This window comes from Balaenoptera physalus (assembly GCF_965194825.1).
Source record: "Balaenoptera physalus genome assembly, chromosome: 6".
Lineage (NCBI taxonomy): Eukaryota > Metazoa > Chordata > Mammalia > Artiodactyla > Balaenopteridae > Balaenoptera > Balaenoptera physalus.
This window is the reverse complement of record NC_138885.1, coordinates 125,831,677-125,852,163: the sequence shown is the minus strand read 5'-3', so window position 1 is coordinate 125,852,163 and position 20,487 is coordinate 125,831,677. Positions and strand designations below refer to the sequence as shown.

At 37.5% G+C, this 20,487-nt stretch overlaps 1 protein-coding gene across 4 annotated transcripts in view; it reads right to left on the bottom strand.

Annotated features, from left to right (window-relative positions):
- NYAP2 (neuronal tyrosine-phosphorylated phosphoinositide-3-kinase adaptor 2) overlaps positions 1-20,487 on the bottom strand; it is a 269,911-nt gene that overhangs the window by 150,250 nt on the left and 99,174 nt on the right. For all 4 annotated transcript variants that reach the window (XM_082464618.1, XM_082464619.1, XM_082464620.1 and 1 more), the window contains one exon: positions 3,586-3,887. In XM_082464618.1, coding sequence (XP_082320744.1) covers positions 3,586-3,887 — 302 coding nt within the window. The remainder of the gene's footprint in view (positions 1-3,585; positions 3,888-20,487) is intronic.

The window sequence follows — 20,487 nt, the reverse complement described above, 5'->3', positions numbered from 1 at the left end:
CTGCTGAGAAATGGGATACGTGTTGACCTGAGCAATGGGAACGCAGGATGCGAATTTGCACAGTTCCTGCTTTTTCTACATCCTACACAAGACACAGCTTCTCAGGCCTCTCCTCCTTTCTAGTTAACTCTCATTATTTCATCTGATCTTTCCTCAAACTAAGCAGGTATAACACTGAAGCAATACAAAGGGCAATTAAAATATTTATCACGTATTTATGAGCACTTTATCTTCTCTACTGTACATGTTTTTAAAGGTGTTATTATAACAGATCCTAAAATAGAATAGTAAATATATATTTTCAATATGACAGAATTACACTTTTTAAAAGCTAAATTATAATTTTCTTGGTATGGGAGTTTTGGTTGCATTCATAACTAAACTATTTTTTTCCTACTCTGAAAAGCTGTTCTGCTACAGGTCCAGTTCTTTTTTACTTTTAACCACAAGGAAGTCATAAGCCCCTACTTAAATAGAAGCTGGTTACCATGGAAATCATTCTAACGCCACTGAATCAATATTTTGATTTTGCTGACATTTAATGCAAAAAGACAGACTAAGATTTATAAAAGTCACTTTTCATCTTTGTTACAATTTTGATAGCTAGAAAAATTGTAAAGAAAACATATGTTCCGTAATGAACTCCAGTTAACTCACAATTAGAAAGAACTGAGGATTCATAAAACAACAATCTACATATTTATATAATTTTGGCTTTGAGTACACGCACGCACACACGCACGCACACACGCACGCACGCACGCACACGCACGCACGCATTTGGACTCAAGATTTTTTTCCCGTGTCTCAACTGAGCCCTGATTCTCTCCTGTTACTGAAGCCATAACTTGGTAGAAGAGATTTGAATAGATCCAGTTTTGCAATTGCCTTTTGATTAAGTGTTCTGAAGAGAAGGTGAAATTTGCATTGAGAATCACTCTTCCACAGAAGTTGACCATTTCTGCACTGAATCTTAATAGTCCATCTGGTCCACTGACCACCCTCAAAGAGGCACTACAGCTGAAGGCTCCTCAACCCATCCTTAGAGGTCCTTTTGAGGAAAGATGCTGAACTTGAACCTAGTGTTTAATAAGCCTCGCTGACCATAAAGTAGTTTTCCAAGTCTGAGATAAGTCTTTGCTGCTGCTGTAATTTACTCACTGTCTCCTCTTCTGTCCTCAGAAGGAATAAAGATAACAGAGCTGCTGTCTTCTGTTTGATAACTAGCTATTTAGAGGCTTAGATCTTTAGATGGTGAAGGGATCTGAAAGAACTATGAGCTTCTCTACTTCAGGAATTAGCTACCTACAGCATCTCAAATGAATGGTAATGAGTTCTATTCTTAAGACAATTGAATCACCACTCAAATGTTTCTTCTGTGGGACAATCATGATTTCCCACATGTGTCTACTTTGAATGCCCCAGGTCCCCTTCCTGGGGGGTTCTCTTCAGAAGTGTATACATTACACTGCTTCCAGGAATGTTTCCAGGAGCATTACACCCCTGATAACACACACCTTACTGTCTGCTTGCCTTGTCTGTTTCACTTTCCCCTCCCCTTCCAATGGGTCTTTTATTCCTCTTTATTCTTGAATCATTCTAGGCCCTCATCATTCAGAGACCACTGTTCCAAATCAGTAACCTGCTTTTGAAAACAATCTAATGTCAATAATTATGCAGTTTTCTGGCAGTAGAAGTAGGAAAGGGGCAATTTTTGGCAACAAGATCACAGGATATAAAGAGAAATGCAAGGCACCATATATCAATAGCAGAGGAAACTTAGGAACAATATTTAAAATTTACAAAAGGCAGATCTCTAGAGCCTTTTAGTTTATTAACAAGTAAATGAAACACCTAAATTGTCTCTAAAAGATCAATGTGTTACAAGTTGAAGGACATACTGGTGACCATGACTCATGAGAAAAAAGGCTCATAATTCTAATCTATTCCAAGACATCAGAGGAACAATAGAGTTACACAAACAAACAGACACACAGACACACACACATCTTCATTGCAGTGATATTCATTATAGCAAAACAAACCAGAACCAACCTAAGACTTCATCAAAGAGATAATGATTAAATAAAGTTTCATGATGTATATGCCCCTCCTAAAAATGGTGTTTCCCAACAAACTGAATGCCATGGAAAATAGTCACAAGAAAATAACTGAAAATATAAAACACAGAACTCTATGCACTAGGATTTCGATTTTGTAAATATACATATACACATGTTATTCACATATATAATCACACAAACACACACTCATGATGTATTTTCACATATATGTGAAGTAGGAAAAAACTGAGCATAAGTGGAGATTTTCCCTATAGAATGCATGGATTCGCTGCATCTCCAGGCACTTATTTGTATTCTTCAATATACTCTGAGGCTTTTTTTTTTTTTTTTTTTGGCTAAATAGGCACTTGGACACCGATATGGGAGAAAGGAGAGATGAGGCTACTAGAAAAGATGGTACATGCTTCCTGGGCACCCGTCCCACGGACTAGGTTTGAGCTTCGGTGGAAGGATTAGAGCAGAAGATGAGGGGGCTTTTGTGAGTGACTGGGGAGCCCAGGTGACAAAGAAACCTACCCAGCTGAGGAAAGGACCACCTGGCTTCCACTCTCTGCTGCAAGCTACTGGGAAACTTGGAACACTGGGCGCTCAGGGGAGCCAACTGGGGAGAATGTCAGGGACAGACAGGGTAAGAGAAAGACCTTGGGACCTCATAGAGCCATGCTCTCAAGCTGGCCACTGACAGCACTGGAGAGCCTGAAGCATTTTCCACAACTGACACACAAAAATCTGAATGTGCCTGTATCAAAACACACTTGCAACTACTCTCCCACCAAGGGACTCTCAGGAGAAACTCAGGAAAGCTGAAACTTATTTATTCAAGCAAGGCTAAAGCGCTGGTGAGATATGGTGTTAACCTGGCCTAATTTATAATCTTAGACCAGCAAGGAGACTAAGATATATTTGATTTATGTATTTCATGGCTGAGGAAAAATATAAATATAGGTAGAAATAGAATAGAGATTGAAGGAGAGACTTTAATATGTATACGTGCACACGTGTGTATACTACAAACGTACACACATACATGCATAAATTCATATTCACTGCAAGAAAGTACAGCAAAATGTTAAAAGAAATGATCATTTCTAAAGATGATTACAATTTTTCTTCTTTATATTTTCCTGCATTACAAAGCTCCCTAATGATCACATGATACTTCTATAATCATACAAATAATACTAATAAAAGCAAGCAAATATAAATTTTAAACATATTGCTAGGCAAAATCATTTTCTAATGATTCAAAGCTTTAAGGGGGCTAGAAAACTCATATACTGCTTTCTCTTTCCGATGATATAAATTAAATACATTTTTCTGGGTGTCATTTGACAACACCCAGATAAATAGCCATCCCCCCTGGATTCCTCTTTTCTAGGACTCAGGGGGAGGGAGACAGGGCTATGCGACCCAGGGAGGAAGGCAGATGCTGGTTAGTATGCGGACCCGGACACGTGGCCTGAAGTCTCTTTCTAAGTGAAGTGGGCCTGGCGGGTTTTACCTTCGTTCCGCTCGGGGCCTTTCCCGCTCTTACTGGCCGCCGTGCTGTTGACCGTCTCGGACGACGTGCTCAGCTTGGTGCTGGGGTCCCGCTTGGGCTTCGGGGGTGGTTGTCTCCGGGAGCTACAGCTGCTGTCATCGTCTGTGCCCCCGACCGAGTGCAGCGACTGCGACCTCACAGAGAAGCCACTGGAGCAAGGATGGGGCAGCCTGTCCTGAGGAGCGGGCATCGTCATGAATCCCATGCGGAAGTGTTTGCCCACGTAAGTTCCTTCGTGGCCTCGCCCTACTTCTCCACCTATGCTGTAAAAGAAAGACGAAACCCACGCCAAGTGAGCCAGGATGTGCAAGATCATGGGCACAAGCATATCTATAACTGTTGATAGTTCACATTTTAACTTGACACTGGTGAAGAAACGTTTCCAATAACATGAAAATATTCTATGCTTTTGCATTCAATATGACAGTAAAGCAAATACAATTTGATCATAATCAGAAATTCTAGTATCCTGGTATCCACATACTCGCAAAATAGTATTCTAAAGAAAAAAAAAAAAAAAGCTACCACATAGCACATTTCAACTTCAATTGCTTTTCTTTACTTTCAGGCAAATCTTGTCTGTGGCTTAAAAAGGCAACAAGAATTCCTTGTGACAATGACTTGTAGACTGCCTTTTTTTTTTTTTTTAATTTTTATTGGAGTATAGTTGATCTCCAATGTTGTGTTAGTTTCAGGTGTACAGCAAAGTGAATCAGTTATCCATATACATATATCCATGCTTTTTTAGATTCATTTCCCATATAAACCATTACAGAGTATTAAGTAGAGTTCCCTGTGCTATACAGTGGGTTCTTATTAGTTACCTATTTTATATATAGTAGTGTATATATGTTATAGACTTTTGACACGTGACTGAGGTCAAGGGGGCAGCATTTGAAACTCTTCTCCACTTCATCAAGATCATCTCTACTTTTACCTAGTTAATATAGAGGGAAAAACAAAACAACAACAACAACAAAAGGGGCTCTGTTACCAGTACAAGGGGGGAGAGAGAGATAGGAAGTGAAGAGGAGGTAAAGGAAGGAAGGGAAGGAGGGAGGGAGGAAGGAAAGAAGGAAGGAAGGAAGGAAGGGGAAAATGCTTGCTTAAATCAATAGAATAATTGTTAATCTCTCTCAGGTTTCCAGAATCCTTTGGTTACACTAGCAACTTAGTTCTACTAATACATTAGTCTCACAGCATAAAGTAGCAGCATCTAATAAAGAGATGTATCAAGAGTTAAAATCCCATCCGATCCTAGGATAGTTCTATTCAGAGTATGCAAAGTTTCCAAATGTAAGGTTTTTAAGTTTTACATTGGAAAGTTCGAACAGAAATTTTAAAAAATATAAGAAAACTCTCTCAGCTTGAAGCTCAGTTAATCATATAGGAAATGACTGTTGGGTGCCTTTCTATTCTATTAAGTAATGGTGACCCTATGAAGAAAAAGGACATGAATGTCAATATGAATTTTTAAGAGAGGTTTTTCTAGAGTCATCCCCATTTTTGCTCATTCATCAATAAAGAAAACAAAAAGAAGAATTGTTAGAAATATTTGGTTGATTTTCTTAGACATGTATGAAGTAAAAAAGTATCTTTGAATATATGAATTTTGGAAGCCTGTTGAGTCTACCTTTCCAGATATAAATTTATTTGGGCCTTTCTTTAATCGTAATTTTAGCTGGCTCTTTATTGTATCTTTCATGACTCTAATGTTTGTCATACATTTTACATTCCACTGGGAAATATCATGGTAAATATTTGTTTCTCCCCCTTCGCTGAAGGAGTTATGACAATTATATGACCCTTGTGAATAGAGCCAGAAAGGATTCAACAAGAATATGTGACTCTGATTCTGGTATTTAATTCTGATCACAACTTGCTATTCAACCACAAATGTTTTTTTATATTTATTTCATTTTTTTCCTGAGTATTATGAGTCGATATTCAGATACTAGATATACTATCTTTGCAAAGCAAAATGAAGAAATATCAGTGCACTAACCAGAGCAGTGGATATCTAGAAGCATGAATGAAATCAAGGAAATGTCTAAGTGGAAGTTTTCACATTGTAGTGGTCAGTATCCTAGATCTGTGTAGTGTTTTCACGCATTTCACGTTCTATGCTTTCTTCAAGAACATCAGCCAAAAATTAAACTAGAATAAATTCAGATGGAATGGTTTGTGAAAAATCAGTAAGAATTTAAGGCAGAATGGTGTGGTGGAGGTGAGATCAGGGTATGATGGAATGGGAAGATTTGTCATTGATTTGTGATGATTGTGACCTTAATCTTTCTCATAGAAGATGAAATATTTGATCTCATCTAACTTTGCCTCAATCATTTTGCATGTCTTTTCCTTATTTCTGCTGCCATATCACTGAATAAAAGGTGATTTGAGGATTATTTAGACAGTCATTCCCAGTAATATATCCACGTGAGGGGATTTATTCATGTATTAATGCACATAGGCATTTATGAGAGTTATGAGGAATAATTGTATCAGCAATTTCTCTGTTACTTTTGACCTAAATAGAGCCTGCACATTTTCCCAGACAGATAATTAGCTCTGTTGCTTCAAAATTACATTTTTTCAGCATAAAACAATTTCCTGTAACTCTCTATCCTTTTGTTCATATATGTAATGTATACACACATAGACACACACACACACACACACACAGAAACACTTTTTCCAAAGAGAAATTCAGTGTATGCTTTAAACAATGGCAGGTCTCAGGTACAAATTCAATTTGACCAGGCTGTGAATGCAGGATGAAAATGTGGGACTAAGGTAAGTTGGATAGAAAGGCCATCATCCAAGGCTAAGGGTAAGCAATAAAGGTTACGGTACACCTAGGTTCAAGAGACCAGTAAAGATGATTAATCAAAAGGAAATTGAAGATTATGAAACATAGCGTACAACTAATTCCTGAATTTAGGATAGCACCATGAGGAGTTTTTTAAAATTCCTAGACTCATACTAAGGACAAATACCTAATCATATTTGTTGAATCAGAATCTCTGTAGCCAGTTAGCCATACTCTGTAGCCAATGAGTTTCTTAAAAAACTATATCCAGATGTTTTTGATGTAGTCAATCCAGAAACCCCCAGAAACATTAAGAACAATAGTTAGAGACATTAATGAGCAGACATCTGTTAGTTAGAAACAGCCAGGGAAACAGAGTTATCAGAAAGTGGGACAAAGGAGACTTACCAGAGACCAGGCAAAATATCACAGATAAGACAAGGTACAATGTATTAGTCAGATCTTGTTAGGTTATCCTGAAGTAACAAATAATCCCCTATTCTTAGTTATTTTTAACAACACAGGTTTACTTCTTGCTTGTATTCATTGGGTCAGCTGTGCATCAGCTGTGGCTGTATTCCACATGTCTTTTTCATTCTCGGATCTAGCCCCTACTGAGATATGTTCTCATGGCAGAGAGAGAAAAGCACTCACAGAACCACACAGTGTCTCTTAAAGCTTCTGCTCAGATGGGGCATGTAATCTTGAACTCACATTCCATTGGCTAAAACCAGTCTTATGGCCAAGTTTGATGTCAATGGAGTGGGGATAGATTCTCCTCCAACAGGAAATCACTGCAAGTTACATGACAATATGTGGGGATGCATAATCCTCTTCCAGGTAGGGGACCAAATACAGGTACAGCACTTGTAGCATATGCCTCTGAGATCTCCCTTCAAGAGGGAACTTGACATTAGGAATGAAGTTAGCTGACAACTAGTGACCCATTGAGGGGTTTTGTGCTTCTTGCCCCCATAATTCTTGTCTCTACCTAGTTAGAAGTCTTGGTCTCCAAAGAGGACACACTCTTTCTCGAAGATACAGTAAGGGTCCCATTGAACAACAAGGCTATAGCTGCCTCCTAAGTAATTGGAGCTCCCTTTGTATAGTGGCCAGCAGACAAGAAGACAGGTCTCCATTGTGGAAGAGATCACGGACCCTGATCAATAGGAAGAGGCAGAGCTGCTGTTACAAGATGGTTCAGAGAGAAAAATGTATGGGACCCCTCTGGTTACTCCCTTGCCCAGCTGTGAGTTTGAAAGGTCACCTGCAGCAACCTGGCCCGAGAAGGTTTTGTTGACCAGATGTCCCAACCTCTCGTTAAATTAGTCTCACCACCGGGTAAGACACTGAGACCAGCAGAGGTGTTAGTTGAGAGTGAGAGTGAGGTGAATTTAGAATAAGTGTGGGAGGAGGGAGATAATGCATATCAGCTGCAAGCCCCATATGAACTGCAGTGAAAGGAGCTATAGTTTCTCACACCAACTGTCCCCTTGTAAGTTTTCCCTCATGAAGCATCCAACAGGATCCATGAAAGAGCTGGTCCCCAAACCTGCAGAAGAGCATCTGCTGAGCATAAGGGGTGAATTGTGGCAGCCCTGAAACTTCTCTAAGGACAGCACTTAGCTGACAGCCCCCAGCCATAGAGTCTTCAAATCGGATGCAGCATTTAGGTCAAGGCCACTCTGCCCGTGGAAAGCTCCTAGCTAACAGCTGAGCATATGAGGTATGGGACCTGGCTATTTCTGCCCAGCGTGGCAGTCCTTGTGTCTGAGTTTCCCTGTTGGGTTGGCTGAGACTTCCCCATAGCTACACCATGGTCTGAAGCTCTTCCTATCCAATTATTTTTCCTTCCCCTTCTCCTTTCACAGGTGTCATGCTACATTGTGGTCTGAGGCTTTTTCTGCCTATTCCTGCTCCCTCCTTATCCCAGGCATTCTCCTCAATAAATCTCTCCCTCTAAATTTCATCTATCTTGGTATCTGCTTTCTGGAGGTCATGAACAAACATACTTGGGAACGATCATACAATCTATGACATTCAGAAACCAAAGAAGCAAGAAAGAGAAAGCCTAATAACAAAAGTGAGACCCCAGAAATAAGAAATGCCTGTGAAAATAGGGCAGTCTCTTGCTTCAGACTGAGTATTTAAATGCTGGTTGGGAAAGTAGGAACTAACTCCACTATAGGAATACTTGGCTTGAAGTGAAAGTTACGTGGGCTGAAGAAAGCAGTCTTTTTGCAGTAAGACTCTAGTGCTCAAGATAGATTAAGCCTGACACATCTCATGTTATAAAAATAAAAATAAGTTTCATAACCCTGAATTTAAAGAAGTACACTTTTTCTCACATAATGAAGGTAATGTTGCAAGACGTAGTTGTCTGTTGGTTTGTTTGTCTATTATAAAATTTAAAAAAATAAAGTACTACTTAAATCAAAGCAAGTGGTTTCCCTAGAAGTAATTGATAAAATATTTGTAAACTTCTCCAAAAAAGTTACTGGCTTATGAACAGACCTGGACATTTGTGCTCTGGAATCACTGAGTTGTGGTTTCTATCCTCAGCTCCACCACTTAGCACCTCTACTTTAGTTGCTGATCCCAAAGACTATTTCCTTAAGAGATAAATAGTAGTATTAGCCTCATGGAATTGTTATCAAGTTTACCTGAAATGCTACATATGAAGCATTTAGCATGGAATCTGACATATATGCAGTCAATAATTTTAGCTTCACAATTCCTACTTTTAAATCCTGTCCTCCTGAATTTTGTTTATGGGATCATAATGTGCAATGTAAGGCCATATCTCTAAAAAAAGTGGTACGTGGTACCATGTAACCTCAAAAAACTGTGCACAAAGTCAAAACAAAATCTGACATTTAACTCAAGATAATCTAGGCAGACATAGTCTCCATGTCCTTAACTTTCTTCAGTACTTGCTTTGATTTTTTTTAAAGCACCTGTTGATCGGGACTGACAAAGAAAGGTACAAAACAAGAACTTCAGAGCTGCTTCGATAATGCTATTCAATAGAGATTGTTACTTGTCTTGCTGTCTTCTTGAAAATCCATCAACATTAATGTTTTATGTCACCTTCTGAGAAATGCTTCCTTTCAGAGATGAAAACACAACCCCTGAGAAGGGTGAGCTGCTAAGGTGAGATGTCAACTCTAAAAGTGACAGAGGCACTGCTTCTCTGTGTCATTTTGAAGCAAATATGTCAATATCTCATAGTAGAGTATTCCTGGGAACCACTGGGAAAAAAAAAAAAAACCAGAATCCCGGTTCATATGTATACCCTCTTTCAAGGATATCTAGGAAGTTGGGATACAAACAGAGGTATTACCTAGGAGTTTGCTTCTTGCTTGGAATTTTTTTTTTTTTTTTTTTTTTGGTAACAGTTCTATGAAGCTAAGCTCAAAAATCCATCTCTAACACTGATGCATAATCCAGTATATTTTTATCTTTGCAAAGTTCTGAACCCCCTGGAATTTTTTCTGTTGATTTTTCAAGAAGATGTCTTTATCTGATATTAGGGAAAGGGATTATTCAATCATAAAGTCAATGGGGTAAATCTGAAAGGGAGGTGGAGACTATATCTCTAAAGGAGATAGTAAAATTTACCTGTGGGCAAGTTTACCACTGTCATCTGCTAAATATTCAAATCTTTCATGTTAGGCATTTTTATAATGAATGAGCAGAAGGAAATCAATATTGAGATTTTATTCAATAAAACTACTACTTAAAAAAGTTTATATTTGATGCTGTCTTCCTCTTGCCTTCTCTGCAGATACACAAGACCTAACACTGATGACCCTATGCCGCCCTGTGAGTCCCTCTAGCCCACTCACCAGGGGGACCCCCGCTCTAGAGCTTGCCCTTTCCCCCCTCAACACTGGCCTCTTCTAGGTATCATTTCCAGCTAAAACAATCTGTGCTTATGAAAAATTATACATAGAAAGAGCCAAAAGATTGGTATGTTATACTTTTTCCTATTTTGACAGGCAATATGCCTCAACCCATAGTCTAACTGTTAAGAGAGACGTGTGATTCATTACATCCTCCGTGATTTTTGGCAGATGGAAATTGTCATACAATTCATCATCCCAGCCCCATTAGGCCTTGATGAGTACAAGTGGCACTTCACATCCACTCACCTTGAGCTTCATGCAGGCAAGAGTCCTGTGTTCTCGCTCACTGTTATAAACACTGTCACATTATAGGTGCTCAAACATACTTGTTTTATGAAGGAAAAAAATGAAGAAAGGAAGTAAATCCACTTTGGAGATAGATTAGATAGATAGATACATAGATAGATACATACATACATACATACACACATATATAGATACATAGATACATACATACATACACACATAGATAGATAGGTACATAGATAGATAGATAGATAGATAGATAGATAGATAGATAGATAGATAGATAGATAGATGATAGATAGATAGATAGATGATAGAGGGCTTAGAGAATTTCATGGACACTTGTCATTTGTGCTTCCAAGGGATTCATTCTCCCTAATTCTGGCAATGATAAATCCTACGTGGAGATCAGTCTTCTTCCTCTCAGTCTAACATGTTACACAGACTTAGCCAATCAATCACTAGATCCGCCTGGCCACCATGACTATTGTAGTGACTGGCAAACTGGTGAATCAGAGTAAACCTGGGCACTGGGTAACATCTCAAAATGCCTCAGCCCTCTTGCCACTACAAAGAGAGACTAGTGGAACCAGGTCTGTGGCATCGTAGACCTGGATCTAGATGTGCCTGCAGCTAGGTAAATCCTAGGGCCCTTCAGTTTTGTCAAATACTAAATTCCATTTTGTTGAAGCCCGATTTAGTTGGGTTTTCTGGCACTTACATTGGAATACAGTCCTAAATGAGCCAGTACAATGCAGCAATTACTAAATAAATATTATTGGCTAACGTGTCAGAAAATGCAGTTGATATCAGGAAAGGACTAGGAATGACACAGGGCAGGAAATGAATGCATCATTCTTATTTATTGCTGGAAAATATCCTTCCTTTTTAACAGTATAAGTGGAAAAAATTAAGTGCCGAATAGGTTTGCCCCATATATATATTTTTGATCATGCAGTACACTTTGATGTGGAAACTTGGCTCCAGTAACATTAAACTGTGTTCATATTTTCTTCCAAATTGTTCACTCACCATTACCCTCAATGTCTTCCCTGAGCCCCACTTGCTTATTCAAAGCCATAATCTGTGGATTTCTTGCCTTAGGCACAAACATTCATTTTCACCGCTTCATATCCTCCATGATATCTATTTTCTGCTTTTGTGCTCCTAATATCTTAACTCTCGCTCATGCTTTTCCAGACATCAGTTTCCGGTGTCTGGCTATTTATTGATGCTTCTTGGATCTTAAGGTCAAGTGTTAAAAACGGGATCTTTACACACCTTTTTATTACCTGCTGTGGTGAACTATAATAGCAAAACAAAACTAAATAAAACAAAACAATGGGATAAAAGAAACTTGTCCCGAAGAGAAGGGATTCAGTTTCTAACTCCAGATGTTATATTTAAAATTGATATACTTAAGCACTATATTATTTCTCTTTGCTAAGATACTTCAACTCTGCCCAAAATCTGGTGTCTCAGAAAGAATATTAAATATGTAATCAACCATTGAGTAGCTACCTGATTTTAGGTAGGAGGCACATACTTTCTGAGCTTCCATTACCTTTATCTTTATATGAGGGAAATACTTTCCAGAGTTGTTGTAAGAAATTAAAATAAGATTAAAAAATGTCAAGGACACCTAGGAAGGTGTCCAATACAAGTTGAGGCTAGACAAATATTAAGGCGCCTTCCCTAACTTCCTGGTTTGCCAGGCAACTCTGTATCAGTTTTTACCTTACTGTATCCAGTTATAAGGAGGGCATTTTAATGATAAATTTCCAACCTATGGCACCATAAAAGAAAAAATACTTTAACAGTATAAGGGCATTTTGCTTATTTCTGTAAGAGGGCTTTGACAATAATTGTCAGGCAATACACTTCCAAATCCAAATTAGGGGAGAAAAAAGATCTTGCTTGAAAATGAAGGAAAAGTAACAAAAATAAATAATTTATCTTTTCTGTCATAATTGTGGGTATAATATAGAGTTGGGCAAATTTTTGAATGGATTTTATGGTTTTTTTCTGTCAAAACTCCATGATAATTCAAGATTTTTATGAAAGTTAGGGCTTAAGGTAATCATGGCTAGACTTATGCTTGAAAAACAAATATGTCATTATTTATCATAAGTGCTTATTGCCAAGAGTTTGAAGTTGATACTGCAGCCCATTGCTTTAATGCTTAGTCATAAAATAAAGTGAGGAGGTTAGAGTGGGGAGTAGAGAGTTTTTTTAACCTTTATCAAAGTTCCTATTATTCACTTCTGAGTCTCTAAAGAGATGGGACTGAAATCTAATGTTTATTAAAGCCAGAACAAATTCTATGGCACATCTTTAAAAGACTTATTTTTTACTTGAAACATGTCGAGTGCTTTTAAGATTAGCATATGTTATTATCTATGGTATTTTGGAATCTAAAATTAAAACATTCCTCATTTGTATATACAAATAATACTTCTCTACTCCTTAAAGTGTCATGGCTTGAAGAAGAGACAGTATATGGAAAATTCAAATCATATAATGATATTCAGATTCAACTTAGAATGTAGTTTACAGAAGTTCACATCGTGGGAGATCTTTTCCAAAAATTCAACCAAAGAAGGGGAGGTTCTGGAAAATATATTTTTTTATTTGTGTCTTCAAAACTAACATAAGCTTTGAATATGGTTTGAGAACATGCCAAGTTTTCACAAATGAGTTTAGCTAACCATATGTGGCTCATTTCTCAATCTAGAAGTAGAAGCTAGAAATACAGAATGTTAACATATAACAGCCTTGAACTTCCTGAGTAGAAGGCTACCTTAATGCCAGTTTAAAGTATAGTGATGAGTTTGGCTTTCTAAAAGTATCATTTTTATGGAGGAAGAAACAATTCCCTGTGTTGAGGCATTTAATTCATTTACTCACCATTTATTCACAAAGTGTTTGAATGCCTACTCTTTGCTGGGCAGTGACCAGAGCAGAGGGGTTCGTGTCCTCAGGGCCTCACAGGCTATTGAACCAGCATGATTTACGTGCCATGCGATCAGATGTTCTCTCAGAGGAAGTACCAGGCAAGTACAATGGAAGCACAAGTCCTGGGGCTCCAACCATGGCTGAGGGTCTGGGAAGTCCCATGGGAGAGGAAGTGGCTTTTCAGCTCATGCAGAGCATGAGTAAGACTTAATCAGATAAGGGAGAGAAGTGGAGAGAAGAGAATATGTGTGCAGACATTTGGAATCGAGAGAAACTGAGAAATTAGAGTTATTTGGGTAGAACTTCATTGGACCTGTTCGTCTTGTAATTCCAGTGGCTAGAACTGTACTTGGCTCAAAGAGGGTACCCAGTAAACATTTATTAACTAAATGAATGGAGAACTGTATATATGATTGGGCATAATTCAAGAATAAACTCCCAGGTTTCTTAAGCATCAGGACGGATGAAGTTTTATTTAATTTCCTCCTTTCCTTCACTTGCCATTTTCTTAGTTTATGATGAAGGAGAAAGGAAAAATCTGAGAATACTCGCACACTGTTAATTCTTGTCCTTGTTATAAGAGTAATCCGAATGCAGGGATCAGCTTAATCCCCTCTTCTCCATCTCCCCTGGTCTGCCTGGGTTTAGGTGCTCATAATTTCAGGACTAAATTAATGCAATTGCCTCTTAGCAGATCTTTCTCCACGGTGCTGCCAGATTTATCCTTGTAAGTGCGGATTTGCTCATGTCACTACCTAAATTAAAACCCTTTGATAGCTTTTCTGTTTCTTCAGACGAAAAATCCAAACTTTTATGTGACACTCGTGGTCTTTTCAGATTTGGATCCTATACCAAGTCTCATCTGCAACATTCTCCTTCCTTGAAGTTAAAATTACCCTAATATACATGTTCCCACTTTAACTTTGTTCCAGATTGTTGATTCAGGAATAAAGTTCAAGATTGACTGTATGCAAAGGGTGGCAATGAGTCTTGAGGACACAGACAGGTTAAATTGTGACCTCAGCCAGCAGTCATGCTGCTCTGTCTGCTTGAGCTTCTTCTTTTGGCTAAATTATGTTTAAAGATCTAATTCAGATGTGGTTTCCTTGACAAAGGCTTCTATTATCAGCCAGGCTTTTTCAAGGTTGATCTCCAGGCCTCTGGCTGTCAGGGCTGTCAGAGAGCTCTGTCCTTCTCCGTATCAGAGCACCTCCTCTATGGCACTCCACTCACAGTTGTCATCTGTGAGTTGATCTCTTCTGGTCTGTGAGCTGCTTGAGGGACAGACCATGAAGTATTTGCAGCAAGTGTAAAGTAAGTAGAGATAATGGAAGGGAGGGAGAGATATGATCCATGAAAAATTGCTTGATATTTTCAGAGCCTTTCTTTTTAAAAACTCTTTGACTTAGGCATTTTCAAACTATCATTAGAAAGAAAAGCTGACAGGACACTATGTGACTCAAGTATCCAATAATTATTTTCACTGCTGAAACAAAATGGAGCCTTTTAATAGCTACCTGTCATATGTTTATAGACAATCTGGATGCCTGAGATAACACAGTGGAAACCTCTAAACTAATTTTTATTTAACAAATCCCTGGATTAGATCGAATTCTTCTTTAACTTTGTAAAACATTTTGATCAACAGCCATGGCATTCTGAATGCCCGTGGTTGATAGGCAGGCTCACTCGCTTACGCTCAGAAGACTGAATTGTATGCTGATGATAGTTAAGTTTGCTCTCAAAACTGCTCATGTCAATTGCACTTGTTGCTGTAATTATATTATCAAATAGTATATAAATCAAAGAAACATGAGTTTGAAAAATTAGTGAGAATTTCTCTGAAAACTCTGTTGAAAAAACTATGTCAGTGGTTTGGAAGATACTCAATAAAAGGAGGTTTACTAAAAAAAATATGGTCTGGTTGGATGTGGTGAGATTACGGTAAATCTGTTAAATCTAAAAGGAGTCTGAACTATGTTTGTTTGCTTGTTTGTTTTTCCAAATGTCTTGAAATTTGGGCTCAGCTTTAAGGAAACTGAAACCAAATTAAAAAGTGAAAACTAATGGACATGTTTGGTGCATAAAGATTATATGGAAATCCAATTAGGGAAAACACACACAAATAAAAGACTCTATTGCCAAATTTGGTAAACAGTGTATATTTACAACTTTACAGTTTTAAAGAGTTTTATATGTGTTTATGTGTTTCTTTTTTTAATATTGCTCCAATTTTTAAATATTTTGTTTAATCAGTCCCAATTGTATTAGATCTAGATCCTCTATATTTATATTCTATAAAAAAAATCAACTAGCAAAGAGCCTGGCACACAGTAGAGGCTCAATAAGTCTCAAAAATGTTGGTTTCATTCCTACCAAAAAAAAAAAAAAAATCCCACAAAATTATCAGCAAAGACTCCAAGATCATTGATTCAAAGGAAGTTTTTTAGAGATAGCCATTGAACTACAGAAAGTCAAATTTTTCTACAGGTATAATTATGTACAGTTAATAAAATAATGTAAAATGTTAATTTACTCACAGAAAATTATTTGAGCAATTATATTCTGAAAGCACTTTGGAAATGGGTGCTGGAGGTAAACATATTTTCCTAGTGGTGATAACATACAAAGCAATGCCCTGAATTCAGGAAAGAGCTAAACAATTCAAGAAAGCAGCAGATGCCATGCTCTTCAGTACCATTTCAATATATTTTCTCTTTTGAGAAGTTGGGTACCTAGTGACTTTCCCAGCCCCGACCATTATCCATGATGCCACATTAGATACTGCCATCACCTTTGAAAGCTTCTGCTGTTGTTGTGTGTGCAAAACTAGCAAGATATGCATCCCATTTTGCAGAGTCTGTATTATCCAAAATACTGGCAGAAAAGGACTAGTATACCCAAAGTTATTTCTGGTATGACTTTAGATCCAGAAAAAGGATTTTTCCTTGCATCTGTAAACTCCCAAGTACATAACCACCTATTCATTTACCTTCTAGAAGACAGATGGTATAATTTGCCAAGCAAAATCAGAGAACTGGAATAAAAATGCTTTAGTGTCAGCTCTGTCTTAAACATAAGTCTTTCACCCTTTCTAAAAACTTGAAATATGCTATTAAGATGAATAGATGCCCCTTTGACACTCAAGGTCAATATGTTCCAAAACTAACTCAGCATCATCTCCCACTTCCCTCTATTGAAACTTTGTCTTCAATAGCATCCTCATGCTATCAGTCACAGAGAACAGAAACCCCCAAGTAATTTGACATCTACATTCTTCCTATGTACACACTGGTCAACAAATCCTTCCTCATCTCCTTTGATCTCACATCTGTCTCCTATTTTCCAAACTATCTAGGAGGTTTTTATTAACTTTTTGTCTTGGCTACTAAGTGATATTCCTAGTTGGATTCTCTATCTCAATTTCCCTATTCATTAACCTGAAGAAATAGTCCTAAAAAAGAAACAGGATTACCTCATTTCCCTTCTTTAGAGCTTTCAGGATTACCCAAAATAGAGTCCACTTTTTCCATAAGGCAATTCAGGCTTTGTATGTGTGATCCAACCTCCTTTCCACCCATTCACATAATTCTGGCTCCCTGGGGTCTCTTCCTCTTCAAACTATACCTCCACTTGAAAAAAATAAATTTCATGTTCATCAGAACCTAAAGTGAATGCCATGTTCTCCCTGAACCTTTTATCAGTACTCTCTCTCCTCTAGCTTGAATTTCTTGTGTATTATTTGTCACTTTCTGCCTTATAGCTATCATACACAAACATGAGATTCTAGAATTTTTGAGGATGGGGATCAAATTTTGTACATTTCTTTATCTCCCTTAGCGTTTGGTATGTTTCTTTGCACATAAAAAGTAACATGTCAGTGTTTAGGGATTTAAAGTAAATTTAGACAATAATTAAAAGGAATATATAGTTAATTATTTTAACTCATTATTTCTAGGTATATATTAAATTAAAGGATTGTAACTGTCTAGAAATTTTGCTTTAATAAATAAGTCTGGAAGACCAAAATTTTTTTTAAAAATCGTAGCAGTTTGGTTTGGAAGGAAGTGAAGATGTAAAATGAAATATAGAGAATAAGTACATTATGTCATCCAGAAATTCCCAATCTCTAAAGAAGACAGAGCTCAAGATCTACAATTGAACAGGTCGTCAAGCCATTTTTTTTTTCCAGGAAGTACTGGTAAAGTGGAAAAAATCTATAATCTTTACATCTACAGAAAGAGACAGTATAGATCTCTCAGAGATAGACAGACAGACACACACACACAGAGAACACATGCTTTTTCCACCCTAGTTAGGAGATTCTGTTTCTAGCTCTGCTCGTACATCATCATATGACCTCTGGGGAAATCATTTCTAAATAGATTCATTCATCTATCACTAGGGTAGAAATACCTTATCAAACAATCCCTCAGGATATTTGTGACATTAAAATGTGAGTATAAAACAAGGTCAGGTTATATTCATGAAGTGTTTTTCCTATTTAACAACAGAAACTATTTTTCTATTGAACACACTATCTTGGCAAACTGGTAAGTCTGGGAACTGCACTCCTTGACATTTTTGAAGTCCATTTAAAAAAGAAATGCCTGCAATTCCAAAATCCAACCTTCCATCCTTCATCCATATAATCAGAGTGACGTGTAAATGTGAATCGCTAGAGATACTGCTTAAGAACTAAACGCTCATTCACAGATGCATTAGTTACCCTAAATGGAGTGGCCAATGTGCTGTCTTTATACAGAACAGGTTGTACATCTGCTTAATGCACCCAAATGCAGTAATATAAAAGATTGAAATATAGATGCCATGGACTGCTTACGCAGAGGCCATAAGCTTGGCTCTGTTTTTCTAGGATGACTTTTCGGGAACAATTCACTTTCCTTGATTGGTTTCCTTCAGACAAAATGATTGAATCTAATACACCATGTCAATGCATGCACTTGGATTATTCACTTTAAGGTGCAGCCCTTAAGGGCTTCAGGGTCCAGTGTTAAAAATTTGCCTTTGATCAAACCTCATCCTCTCCCACACATCTTTATTCATAACAAATTAGAAGCTATTATCCCAACAGATTAGCAACAGTTTTAATGCCCACAGTGCATCTTAAAATAAAAAGAAACAATTTCCCAGTTATCATGGATGTGGTATCTTAGTTGGCCTCATTATAATATTTATCATCTGTTATTTGTTGCCTGTGTTACACAGTAGTGAAAGATACATAGCCCTCAGGGTTTATCGTTTAATGGAGAGCACATTTGAATTTAAGATCTACCCTATTAAAATAAACCTTTCTCACACACTTCTAAGGGGAGCAGGGAAATGTGACTTCATGGCTGCCTTACTGAAAAGGGAGTTTCTTATTTACTGAAGAATGGTTCAACTTAAGGAAGACAATTAACTTAATGATTCTTTGGCAAAGGTTGATTTTTACCCCCATTTATAACTGTCATTTATGGGCATCTGCTTCAGTTTTTTTTAAAGCATTTGCAAACCTTGGATTCCAGATTGGAATCACCAAAAGAGATTTACATTGCAACTCATTTAGTTTAAAAAAATGGAGGATGAAAAATTGGTAAGTTTTAGGCTAATTTAAGAATATGTAAGACACAGTGTGAAATATACACACATTCCCTGGCCACTCAATTTTTTGAAATCTTCTCAAAGATACCTTTTATCTTCTTGTCTCAGCCACTTCTCTCGTAGTCAGAACCTACCCTTTTGATTACCAATAACTTAACCCCTTCCATTACCTTAATATTAAGCATATGTATCGTTGACTGCTGACACTTGTCTTTTTGGCTCACTACCTCTGTTTGCTTAATCTCAAGTTTCCTTTGACACTTTTTTGAAACCTCTTATCCATTGGTCTTGCAATCTCCTCTGTGTTCCTCCTCAGTTGTTGTAAAACTTGTCTTTCTGCATGCAGCTTACATTTTACGATCAGTCATTATTATCACTCCATGGCAAACACCCCCAACACCCTTGTCTTTGTAGTGTAGTATTTATGTGATGAACAGGGGAGTGTCAAATGCAGAGGTCATGATCAGTCAATTCTGGTTATTAGCAGGCAAGGCTGTCTTCATCACATGCACAGATGACCTCAAGCAACACACCAGATTTGGTCTGCAGCCTTCTCTTCTCATGGTTCTGCCATAGCATTACTAGGTCAGTCTACTGAAAATCCATTGAAGGGAACACTCCCTTGCTCAAATATCCCAAATAGTATGTGATATTAAAATATTTTCTAATGTGACAACACCATACACATTCAAACTTATTTTCTGCTTCTATATTTCCCAATATCCATTCTTTGCTGATGAACCCCCTCAAAAACACAGACCCCTGGTTAATTAATACTTAATTGATTTGTTAATTAAACCCGTAATTATTGAAGACCTATCTGTGCCAGGTAGTGTTCTAGGTCCTAGTCTTTCAACAGAGAACAAGATATTTATCTTCCCCGAACTTAGAGACTAGAGGCAGAGCCAGGTGATTAAGACTAATTCCAGGAAGAAAATAGAGTGAAAGAGAAAGATAGATGTGAAAGGAGATGTGAAAGAGGAAAGTGGAGCGGACCTACTTTAGACTGGGGGATGAATGAATAATTCATTCTCTGTAGACAATATTCTTTTCATTTCTTCAAATTCTACATATCCTTTAAAATATACCATCAATTCACCCTTCAGTTTACTCTCACTGACAGCAGATTTCTCTAAACTTGTCTACTTCCTAAGCCCACAGAAGTGCAAATAGAACAGATTTTTTTTTTCCAATTCATTTCATAAGTTTGACTTTTTTGTTGCCAAATAAAGTGAAAGTTCCTAAAGTGGGGAAGAGAGAATCAATGCTGTTTCTTATGTTTGTTTTTAGCTCCTGAAGGCCCTAGCACAGTCTTGAACATTTAGAAGAGTATTTTGACAG